The sequence below is a fragment of the Salvelinus fontinalis genome, chromosome 24 (assembly GCF_029448725.1).
Source record: "Salvelinus fontinalis isolate EN_2023a chromosome 24, ASM2944872v1, whole genome shotgun sequence".
In the NCBI taxonomy this organism is placed as follows: domain Eukaryota; kingdom Metazoa; phylum Chordata; class Actinopteri; order Salmoniformes; family Salmonidae; genus Salvelinus; species Salvelinus fontinalis.
The window spans coordinates 18,505,498-18,518,225 of NC_074688.1; the positions used below are offsets into that span (position 1 = coordinate 18,505,498).

Here is a 12,728-nt window from a genome sequence, read left to right on the forward strand (position 1 = left end):
TACGCACACCTGCCTTTCTCCGTTACGCGCATCAGCTGTCATTGGACTCACGTGGACTCAATTACTTGTGTTATTTCCTTCCCTATATCTGTCTTTTTCCTAGCTCTGTTCCCTGCTTCGGGATTGTTTGTCATATGTCCTTGTTTACCTGTGTGCTGAAGCTGTTCCTGTCGTGTTCTATGTCTGTTCCTGAATAAATGTTTGACTCCCCATACCTGCTTCTCCTGTCCGGCGTCGGCCCTTACAGAATCCGGAAGCCATTACACGAAGCATCGGGGAGTACTGGCGTTCCGGTTGGTGTGACATTGTTCCTGGGTCACCGCCGATGGAACCGGGGGTGCCTAGCCAGCTCGTCGGGCTTCCACGCCCTAGCTGGCTTGAGAGGTTTCCTTGCCCCGGTTGGCTCGGAGGGCGCCCATCCCACGTCGGGCCTCAGCCGAATCGTCAGGTCTTGTTCGCCCAGTTGGCTCGTCAGACTGTTCCACCTCCGCCGGATCATTGGGCTTCCACGCCGCAGCGGGATCGACAGGCGTTCATGCCTCAGCCTGATCGTCAGGCTCCTATGCCTCTGCTGGCTCGCCAGGCTCCCACGCCCTTGGAGGTTCGTGGGGAGTTTACCCCCTGCCGGCTTGCCCAGCGCCCATGTCTCGGCCGGCTCGCCCAGGTGGGACGCTGGATGGCGCCCCTAGAGGGGGGTACTGTCACCCCTGCTCCCGCTCTTCCTCCCTCTGGCCCTCGAGGGCGCCAGACTCCCCAACATTACTCACTCAAGCCAACTTCAGTACGCACACCTGCCTTTCCCCAACACGTGCATCAGCGCTCATTGGACTCACGTGGGCTCAATTACTTGTGTAATTTCCTTCCCTATATCTGTCTATTTCCTAGCTCTGTTCCCTGCTTCGGGATTGTTTGTCATATGTCCTTGTTTACCCGTGTGCTAACGCTGTTCCTGTCGTGTTCCTGAATAAATGTTTGACTCCCCATACCTGCTTCTCCTGTCCGGCGTCGGCCCTTCCACATACAGTACCAGTCAACTTTGGACACACCTACTCATTCAAGGGTTTTTCTTTATTTTCACTCTTTTCTACACTGTATGATAATAGTGAAGACATCAAAACTATTAAATAACACATATGGAATCATGTAGTAACCACAAAAGTGTTAAACAAATCAAAATATATTTTAGATTTTAGATTCTTCAAAGTAGCCACCCTTTGCCTTGATGACAGCTTTGCACACTTTTGGCATTCTCTCAACCAGCATCTTGAGGAATGCTTTTCCAACAGTCTTGAAAGAGTTCCCACATATGCTGAGCACTTGTTGGCTGCTTTTCCTTCACTCTGCTGTCCAACACATCCCAAACCATTTCAATTGGGTTGCGGTTGTGTGATTGGAGGCCAGGTCATCTGATGCAGCACTCCATCACTCTCTTTCTTGGTCAAATAGCCCTTAAACAGACTGGAGATGTGTTTTGGGTCATTGTCCTGTTGAAAAACAAATAATTGTGCCACTAAGCGCAAACCAGATGGGATGGAGTGTCGCTGCAGAATACTGTGGTAGCCATGCTGGTTAAGTGTGCCTTGAAATCTAAATTAATCACTGACAGTGTCACCAGCAAAACACCCCCACACCATCACACCTCTCCTCCATGCTTCACGGTGGGAACCACACATGCAGAGATCATCCGTTCACCTACTCTGCGTCTCACAAAGACATTGCAGTTGGAACAAAAATAAATCTCAAATTTGGACAGATTTCCAGTGGTCTAATGTCCATTGCTCATGTTTCTTGGCTGAAGCAAGTCTCTTATTATTGGTGTCCTTTGGTAATGGTTTCTTTGCAGCAATTCAACCATGTAGGCCTGGTTCACCCAGTCTCCTCTTAACAGTTGACGTTGAGATGTGTCTGTTACTTGAACTCTGTGAAGCATTTATTTTGGCTGCAATCTGAGGTGCAGTTAACTCTAATGAACTTATCCTCTGCTGCAGAGGTAACTCTGGGTATTCCTTTCCTGTGGCGGTCCTCATGAGAGACAGTTTCATCATAGCACTTGATGGTTTTTCGACTGCACTTGTAGAAACGTTCAAAGTTCTTGAAATATTCTGCATTGACTGACCTTCATGTCTTAAAGTAATGATGGACTGTCATTCCTCTTTGCTTATTTGAGCTGTTCTTGCCATAATAAATCAAATCGAACTATTATTAGACACATGCACCGAATACAACAGGTCACCTTAGTGACATACTTACTTACGAGCCCCTAACCGACAGGGCAGTTTCAAAGAATACGGATAAGAATAAGAGATAAAAGTAACAAATAATTAAAGAGCAGCAGTAAAAAATAACAATATATACATTTTTTTTTTACATTTCCAACAATTGGTACCTTCAGGCAATTTCCAAATGCCTGAAGGTACCACGTTCATCTGTACAAACAATAGTATGCACGTATAAACACCATGGGACCACACAGCCGTCATACCGCTCAGGAAGGAGACGCGTTCTGTTTCCTTGAGATGAACGTATTTTGGTGCGAAAAGTGCAAATCAATCCCAGAACAACAGCAAAGGACCTTGTGGAGATGCTGGAGGAAACAGGTACAAAAGTATCTATATCCACAGTAAAACGAGTCCTATATCGACATAATCTGAAAGGCCGCTCAGCAAGGAAGAAGCCACTGCTCCAAAACAGCCATAAAAAAGCCAGACTACGGTTTGCAACTGCACATGGTGACAAAGATCGTACTTTTTGGAGAAATGTCCTCGGGTCTGATGAAACAAAAATAGAACTGTTTGGCCATAATGACCATTGTTATGTTTGGAGGAAAAAGGGGGAGGCTTTCAAGCCAAACACCACCATCTCAACTGAGAAGCATGGGGGTGGCAGCATCATGTTGTGGGGAAGTTAAAGCTTGGTCGCAAATGGGTCTTTCAAATAGACAATGACCTCAAGCATACTTCCAAAGTTGTGGCAAAATGGCTTATTAAGGACAACAACGCAAGGTATTGGAGTGGCCATCACAAAGCTCTGACCTCAATCCCATAGAAAATTTGTGGGCAGAACTGAAAAAGCGTGTGGGAGCAAGGAGGCTGTAACGTTCGTTATAATAACTGGACCAAAGCGCAGCGTGATCTGGGTTCCACATCTTTATTGCTATGTGAACCTCAAAGCAAAACAAAACAATAAACGAACAAAACGAAACGTGAAGCTACAAATATGCACACAAATATGCACACATACATAGTCAAGATCCCACCAAAACACAAAGGGGAAATGGCTGCCTAAATATAATCCCCAATCAGAGACAACGATAAACAGCTGCCTCTGATTGGGAACCATACCAGGCCAACATAAAAATATAAATCACCTAGATGACCCACCCTGGTCACACCCCGACCTAACCAGCATAGAGAATAAAAAGCTCTCTATGGTCAGGGCGTGACAGAGGCCTACAAACCTGACTCAGTTACACCAGCTCTGTCAAAAGGAATGGGACAAAATTCACCCAACTTATTGTGGGATGCTTGTGGAAGGCTACCCGAATCGTTTGACCCAAGTTAAACAATTTAAAGGCAATGTTACCAAATACTAATTGAGTGTATGTAAACTTCTGACCCACTGGGAATGTGATGAAAGAAATAAAAGCTGAAATAAATAATTCTCTCTACTGTTATTCTGACATTTCACATTCTTAAAATAAAGTGGTGATCCTAACTGACCTAAAACAGGGAATTTTTACTAGTATTAAATGTCAGGAATTGTGAGAAACTGAGTTTAAATGTATTTGGCTAAAGTGTATGTAAACTTCCGACTTCAACTGTACATGTAGATAGTTAATTAAACTTAATATGGCCTTGGTCTTTTACCAAATAGGGCTATCTTCTATATACCACCCCTACCTTGACACAACACAACTGATTGGCTCAAACTCAACAATTTCATTCAACAAGTTAACTTTTAACATGGCACACCTGTTAATTAAAATGCATTCCATGCAGCTGGTTGAGAGAACGCCAAGAGTGTGCAAAGCTGTCATCAAGGCAACGGGTGGCTACTTTGAATAATCTCAAATATAATAATATTTGTTTAACACTTTTTTGGTTACTACATGATTCCATATGTGTTATTTAATTGTTTTGATGTCCTCACTATTATTCTACAATGTAGAAAATAGTAAACATAAAGAAAAACCCTTGAATGAGTAGGTGTGTCCAAACTTTTGACTTGCACTGTATATCTACTCTGAAATTGTTTTGTGTGGAATGTCCTTCAGTCAGCAAAGTTGATTGGAAACTTTTAAATAACGTTTAAATAATTGTGACCAATGTTTTTTTCTCCGAACAGTTACCATCATTATTTCCTTTCAACCACTCCCTGGACATCATACAGGAGGTCCGAGTACAGAATCTAAAGCCAGCGGTGATCAAGATCTACGACTATTACCAGCCAAGTAAGTTTAAACCTAACCCTCCTCCCCAATGTATTTTTCCCTCTTTTTATTAGTAACATTTGGTTAACTTGTGTTAATTTACTGAGACTTACCTGTCTTATGATTTTATTCAGGTGACCAGGCAGAGACAGAATATGTCTTCCCTTGCAAGTAGGGGTTACAAGCTGGTAATCTATTTAAAATCTTTATTTAATGGTTATTTTAGATACACTATACAGTGCATTCGGAAAGTATTCAGACCACGTCACTTTTTCCACATTTTGTTACGTTACAGCCTTATTCTAAAATGTATTAAATTAACATTTTTAACATCAATCTACAGGCAATAGACAATGCCTTTGTTTCTCAAATGACTGCCTCTCCTGATTCACCAACTACTTCTCAGATAGAGTTCAATCTGTCAAATCGGAGGGCCTGTTGTCCGGACCTCTGGCAGTCTCTATGCCACAGGGTTCGATTATCGGGCCGACTCTTTTCTCTGTATACCTCAAATGATGTCGCTCTGGCTGCTAGTGATTCTCTGATCCACCTCTACGCAGACGACACCATTCTGTATACTTCTGGCACTTCTTTGGACACTGTGTTAACTCATCTCCAGATGAGCTTCAATGCCATTACAACTCTCCTTCCGTGGCCTCCATCTGCTCTTAAATGCAAGTAAAACTAAATGCATGCTCTTCAACTGAGCGCTGCCCGCACCTGCCCGCCCGTCCAGCATCACTACTCTGGACGGTTCTGACTTAGAATATGTGGACAACTACAAATACCTAGGTGTCTGGTTAGACTGTAAACTCTCCTTCCAGACTCACATTAAGCATCTCCAATCCAAAATTACATCTAGAATCAGCTTCCTATTTCGCAACAAAGCATCCTTCACTCATGCTGCCAAACACCCTCATAAAACTGACTATCCTGCCGATCCTTGTCTTTACAAAATAGCCTCCAACACTCTACTCAGCAAACTGGATGTAGTCTATCACAGTGCCATTCGTTTTGTCACCAAAACCCCATACACTACCCACCACTGTGACCTGTATGCTCTCGTTGGCTGGACCTCACTTCATATTCGTCGCCAAACCCACTGACTCCAGGTCATCTATAAGTCTTTGCTAGGTAAAGCCCCGCCTTCTCAGCTCACTGGTCACCATAGCAGCACCCACCTGTAGCACGCGCTCCAGCCGGTATATTTCACTGGTCACCCCCAAAGCCAATTCCTCCTTTGGCCGCCTTTCCTTCCAGTTCTCTGCTGCCAATGACTGGAACGAATTGCAAAAATCACTGAAGCTGGAGACATATCTCCCTCACTAACTTTAAGCACCAGCTGTCAGAGCAGCTCACAGATCACTGCACCTGTACACAGCCCATCCAAATACCTCATCCCCATACTGTTATTTATTTAGTTTTATTTGCTCCTTTGCACCCCAGTATCTCTACTTGCACATTCATCTTCTGCGCATCTAGCACTCGTGTTTAATTGCTAAATTGTAATTATTTATTGCCTTACCTCCCTTATCTTACCTCATTTGCACACACTGAATATAGACTTTTTCTATTGTGTTATTGACTGTTTGTTGATTCCATGTGTAACTCTGTTGTTTGTGTCGCACTGCTTTGCTTTTTCTTGGCCAGGTTGCAGTTGTAAATGAGAACTTGTTCAACTAGCCTACCTGATTAAATAAATGTGTGAGAAAAAATATATATAAAAAACTAAAAAAACAATACCCCATAATGACAAATGTTTGCAAATTTGATACAAATAAAAAACAAATGCCACATTTACATAAGTATTCAGACACTTTGCTATGAGACTCGAAATTGAGCTCAGGTGCATCCTATTTCCATTGATCCTTCTTGAGATGTTTCTACAATTTGATTGGCGTCCACCCGTGGTAAATTCAATTGCTTGGACATGATTTGGAAAGGCCCACAGTCTATATAAGGTCCCATAGCTGACAGTGCATGTCAGAGCAAAAACCAAGCCATGAGGTCGAAAGTATTGTCCGTACAGCTCTGAGACAGGATTGTGTCGAGGCACAGATCTGGGGAAGGGTACCAAAACATTTCTGCAGCATTGATGGTCCCCAAGAACACAGTGGCCTTCATCATTCTTAAATGGAAGAAGTTTGGAACCACCAAGACTATTCCTAGAGCTCGCTGCCTCCTGAAATGGAGCAATCGGGGGAGAAGGGCCTTGGGTCAGAGAGGTGATCAAGAACCCGATGGTCACTCTGACAGAGCACCAGAGTTCCTCTGTGGAGAAGGGACAACCTTCCAGAAGGACAACCATCTCTGCAGCACTCCACCAATCAGGCCTTTATGGTATAGTGGACAGATGGAAGCCACTCCTCAGTAAAAGGCACATGACTGCCCGCTTGGAGTTTGCCAAAAGTCACCTAAATGACTCTCAGACCATTAGAAACAAGATTCTCTTGTCTGATGAAACCAAGATTGAACTCTTTGGCCTGAATGTCAAGCGCTACGTCTGGAAGCATGGTGGTTGCAACATCATGCTGTGGGGATGTTTTTCAGCGGCAGGGACTGGGAGACTAGTCAGGAGCGAGGGAAAGATGTACAGAGCAAAGTACAGAGAGATCCTTGATGAAAACTTGTTCAGCACCTCATCCTGAGGCGAAGGTTCACCTTCTAACCGGACAACAACCCTAAGCACACAGCCAAGACAACGCAGGAGTGGCTTCGGGACACGTATCTGAAGGTCCGTGATTGGCCCAGCCAGAGCCCGGACTTGAACCCGATCTAACGTTAGCAAGATGCTGCTGACAGAGATGGTCGCCTCGCTTCGAGTCCTTAGGAAACTGTTACGTACGCCTCTAGGAAGAGGGAACATGACACCCTGCTACAACTCAACTCTCTGTGGTGTGAAAGAGCTATGGGACTGTAGGTGTGAGTAAGGATGACAAAAGGCAGAGAATTTACCGTTTACTAGGAATGTATTCCTTCACACAGTAATATGGGGAAAAGGGGCTGGACAGAACCAAAGCAAAGAAAGTAAATGTCAAAGCCCCCCGCTCCTATCTTACCTGCCTACCCATTACTTATCTAACTTAGCACCACCTGGTGCGCTAACCAAAATACTTGGGGTGGTCCGCCCAGGTCTTACCTAGTGTGCATAGACAGAGTACTATGGGTCTATGTATGCCCGTGGGCCTCTTGCCTAAGCACTACCTAGGTGCCTTCCCCTTCGGGAACAAATGAAACAGAATATTACAAACTACTTCACAAAAAAACTGAGAACAAACTAACTCAGGACATTAAAGAAGCTCTCTCTCTGAGCACCAACATAATCCAGAACATAACAATCACCTCTCTCAGCAACAACTAACATAGTACATACCAAAGCATCTCCTCATCTCTCTGAAAAACAACCAACATATGATATACTCCTCTGCCATCAGCCTCCTCTCTCTTCTGAGCAACAGAACTCTGGCTTATATAGCTTCAGAAGGGGTTGGTAATTGTAGACAGCTGCGTCCTGACGAGGGGGCAGGGTCAGCTCTCCAATCATCAATGGGGCTGACCAATCAGCTGCTTGGGGAGAATTTCAGGAAGCCATTTCCTGAAATACATACATGAAAATACACAAACCACAACACAGAAACTGTGAACGTACCAGAAACTATGCAGTATTTAATTTTTTTATGTATTATGTCTTACATTGTTACCCCAGGAAATCTTAAGTCTTATTATATACAGCCGGGAAGAACTATTGGATATAAGTGCGACATCAACTTAACAACATTACGACCAGGAATACGACTTTCCCGAAGCGAATCCTCTGTTTGGACCACCACCCAGAACAATGGATCTAATCCCAGAAGCCGACCCAAAACAACGGCGCTGCAGAAGGGGCAGGGAGTGGCCTCCTGGTCAGGCTCCGTAGACGTGCACACCGCTCCCGAGTATACTACTCGCCAATGTCCAGTCTCTTGACAACAAGGTCGACGAAATTCGAGCAAGGGTTGCCTGCCAGAGAGACATCGGAGATTGTAACATTCTCTGTTTCACAGAAACATGGCTCTCTCGGGATATGTTGTCGGAATCAGTTCAGCCACCGGGCTTCTCCATGCATCGCGCCGACAGAAATAAACACCTCTGGGAAGAGGAAGGGCGGGGGTGTATGCTTCATGATTAACAACTCATGGTGTAATTATAACAACAAACAGGAACTCAAGTCCTTCTGCTCACCCGACATAGAATTGCTTACAATCAAATGACGGCCATATTACCTCCCAAGAGAATTCTCGTCAGTTATCGTCACAGCTGTGTACATTCCCCCTCAAGCAGACACCAAGACGGCCGTCAAGGAACTTCACTGGACTCTATGTAAACTGGAAACCATATATCCTAAGGCTGCATTTATTGTAGCTGGGGATTATAACAAAGCAAATTTGAGAACAAGGCTACCTAAATTCTATCAGCATATTGATTTCACTACACGCGGGGGTAATACATTCAATCACTGCTACTCTAACTTCCGCGATGCATACAAAGCCCTCACTAGCCCTCCCTTCGGCAAATCCAACCACGGCGCCATCTTGCAGAAACTGGGCAGAAACTCACACAGGATACCAGTGACTAGAACCATTCAACGTTGGTCTAACCAATCGGAATCCACGTTTCAAGATTGTTTTGATCACGCGGACTGGGATATGTTCTGGTCAATCTCAGAGAACAACATCGATCTATTGCTGACTCTGTGAGTGAGTTTATAAGGAAGTGCGTTGGAGATGTTGTATCCACTGTGACTATTTAAAACCTACCCTAACCAGAAACCGTGGATGGATGGCGGCATTCGCGCAAAACTGAAAGAGCGAACCACCGCATTTAGCCATGGAAAGAGGACTGGGAATATGGCTGAATATAAACAGTGTAGTTATTCCCTCCGCAAGGCAATCAAACAAGCGAAATGCCGGTACAGGGACAAAGTGGAGTCGCAATTCAACGGCTCAGACACAAGACGTGTGTGGCAGGGTCTACAGGAAATCACGGACTACAAAAATAACTAAATGACTACCGCCCCGTAGCACTCACTTCTGTCATCATGAAGTGCTTTGAGAGACTAGTCAAGGATCATATCACTTCCACCTTACCGGCCACCCTATACCCACTTCACTTTGCATACCGCCCCAACAGGTCCACACACGATGCAATCGCCATCACACTGCACACTGCCTTATCCCATCTGGACAAGAGGAATACCTATGTAAGAATGCTGTTCATTGACTACAGCTCAGCATTCAATACCATAGTACCCTCCAAACTCATCATCAATCTGGAGGCCCTGAGCCTCAACCCCGCCCTGTGCAATTAGGTCCTGGACTTTCTGATGGGCCGCCCCCAGGTGGTGAAGGTAGGAAACAACATCTCCACTTCGCTGACCCTCAACACAGGGACCCCACAATGGTGTGTGCTCAGCTCCCTCCTGTACTCCCTGTTCACCCATGACTGCGTGGCCATGCACGCGTCCAACTCAATCATCAAGTTTACAAATGACACAACGGTAGTGGGCTTGATTACCAACAACGACAAGAGAGCCCACAGGGAGGAGGTGAGGGCTCTCGGAGTGTGGTGTCAGGAAAACAACCTCTCACTCAACGTCAACAAAACAAAGGAGATGATCGTGGACTTCAGGAAACAGCAGAGGGAGCACCCCCCTATTCACATCGAAGGGACAGCAGTGGAGAAGGTGGAAAGTTTTAAGATCCTCTGCGTACACATCACAGACAAACTGAAATGGTCCACGCACACAGACAGTGTGGTGAAGAAGGCGCAATAGCGCCTCTTCAACCTCAGGAGGCTGAAGAAATTTGCCTTGTCACCCAAAACCCTGACAAGCTTTTACAGTTGCACAATCGAGAGCAGCCTGGTATGGCAACTGCACCACCCTCAACCGCAAGGCTCTCTTGAGGGTGGTGCAGTCTGCACAACGCATCACCGGGGGCAAACTACCAGCCCTCCATGACACCTACAGCACCCGAAGGCACAGGGAGGCCGAAGAGATCGTCAAGGACAACAACCACCCGAGCCACTGCCTGTTCACACCGCTACCATCCAGAAGGCGAGGTCAGTACAGGTGCATCAAAGGTGCATCGTGCATCGTCACTTTAAGGTGCATCGTACAGGTGCATCGTCACTTTAAATAATGCCACTTTAACAACGTTTACATATCTTATATTACTCATCTCATATGTACAGTATATACTGTATTTTATACCATCTTTTGCACCTTGCCTATGCCGCTCGGCCATCGCTCATCCATATATTTATATGTACATATTCTCATTTTCCCCTTTAGATTTTTGTGTATTAGGTAGTTGTTGGGAATTGTTAAATTACTTGTTAGATATTACTCCACTGTCGGAACTAGAAGCACAAGCATTTCGCTACACTCGCATTAACATCTGCTAAACATGTGTATGTGACCAATACAATTTGATTTGATTTGATTTCTGGAGAGACCAGAAAATAGCTGTACAGCGACGCTCCCCATCCACCCTGACAGAGCTCGACAGGATCTGCAGAGAAGAATGGGAGAAACTCCCCAAATACAAGTGTGCCAAGCTTGTAGAAGACTTGAGGCTGTAATCGCTGCCAAAGGTGCTTTAACAAAGTACTGAGTAAAAGGTCTGAATACTTATGTGAATGTGATATTTCAATTTTTTTATTTTTTATAAATTAGCAGGAATCTATAAAAAAAATAGTTTTTGCTTTGTCATTTAGGGGTATTGTGTGTAGATTGATGACATTTGTTATATGTTTTATCCATTTTAGAATAGGCTGTAACATAACAAAATATGGAAAAAGTTCAAGGGGTCTGAATACTTTACGAATGCACTGCACAAAACTATTAGTGGATTCAGCCATTTCAGCCACACCTGTTACTGACAGGTGTATAAAATCGAACCCACAGCCATGCAATCTCCGTAGAGAAACATTGGCAGTAGAATGGCCTTACTCAGTGACTTTCAACGTTGCACCGTCATAGTCAGTTCATACAATTTCTGCTCTGCGAGAGCTGTCCCGATCAACTGTAAGTGCTGCTGTTCTGAAGTGGAAACGTCTAGGAGCAACAACAGCTCAGCTGCAAAGTTTTAGGCCACACAAGGTCACAGAACATGACCGCCGAGTGCTGAAGCGCGTAGCGTGGAGGTTGTTATAGCAGCAAAGGGGGGACCAACTCCATATTAATGCCCATGATTTTAGAATTAGATGTTCAATGAGCAGTTGAGTCAATATTCCTTCAATCCTTTTACCTAAATGCTGCTCAGTTTGTTAAATCATTAATTTCTTACATGTACTTTATCTACCTATTCATTGCATTTTCCCCTCTGCAGATGTAAGAAGAAAATGACAGTCACCTGCAACCCTTGAGACATCTTTCAAGCGAAAGTAAATGTAACTTTCTGGAATCAAAGTTTTTCATTAAAACACTATTATTGAACAAATACTTATTTTCCACCATAATTTGCAAATTAATTAATTAAAAATACTACAATGTGATTTTCTGGATTTCTTTTTCTCATTTTGTCTGTCATAGTTGAAGTGTACCTATGATGAAAATTACAGGCCTCATCTTTTTAAGTGGGAGAACTTGCACAATTGGTGGCTGACTAAATACTTTTTTGCTCCACTGTATGCCTTATGAGTAACGAGACGTGGTGTGATCATAAGAACATACAGGAACTCAAGTCCTTCTGTTCACCTGACTTAGAATTCCTCACAATCAAATGTCGACCGCATTATCTACCAAGAGAGTTCTCTTTGATTATAATCACAGCCGCATATATTCCCCCCCAAGTAGACACATTGATGACCCTGAACTAACTTTATTTGACTCTATGTAAACTGGAAACCACATATCCCAAGGCTGCATTCATTGTAGCTGGGGATTATAACAAGGCTAATCTGAAAACAAGACTCCCTAAATTCTATCAGCATATCGATTGTGCTACCAGGGCTGGTAAAACCCTGGATCATTGTTATTCTAACTTCTGCGACGCATATAAGGCCCTCCCCCGCCCTCCTTTTGGAAAAGCTGACCACGACTCCATTTTGTTGCTTCCAGCCTATAGACAGAAACTAAAACAGGAAGGTCCCGCTCTCAGGTCTGTTCAACGCTGGTCCGACCAATCTGATTCCACGCTTCAAGATTGCTTCGATCACGTGGATTGGGATATGTTCCGCATTGCGTCAAACAACAACATTGACGAATACGCTGATTCGGTGAGCGAGTTCATTAGCAAGTGCATTGGCGATGTCG

At 44.3% G+C, this 12,728-nt stretch overlaps 1 protein-coding gene across 4 annotated transcripts in view; it reads left to right on the forward strand.

The window, feature by feature from the left end:
• LOC129822086 (alpha-2-macroglobulin-like) overlaps positions 1–11,968 on the forward strand; it is a 42,865-nt gene extending 30,897 nt beyond the window's left edge. For 3 of the 4 annotated variants that reach the window (XM_055879990.1, XM_055879991.1, XM_055879993.1), the window contains one exon: positions 248–3,667. In XM_055879990.1, coding sequence (XP_055735965.1) covers positions 248–964 — 717 coding nt within the window. In that variant the 3' untranslated portion in view covers positions 965–3,667. Of the gene's footprint in view, positions 1–247; positions 3,668–4,344; positions 4,451–4,563; positions 4,618–11,802 lie in introns of those variants that run through there. The other variant, XM_055879992.1, reaches the window with a different exon arrangement.
• Positions 11,969–12,728: the final 760 nt, after the last annotated feature.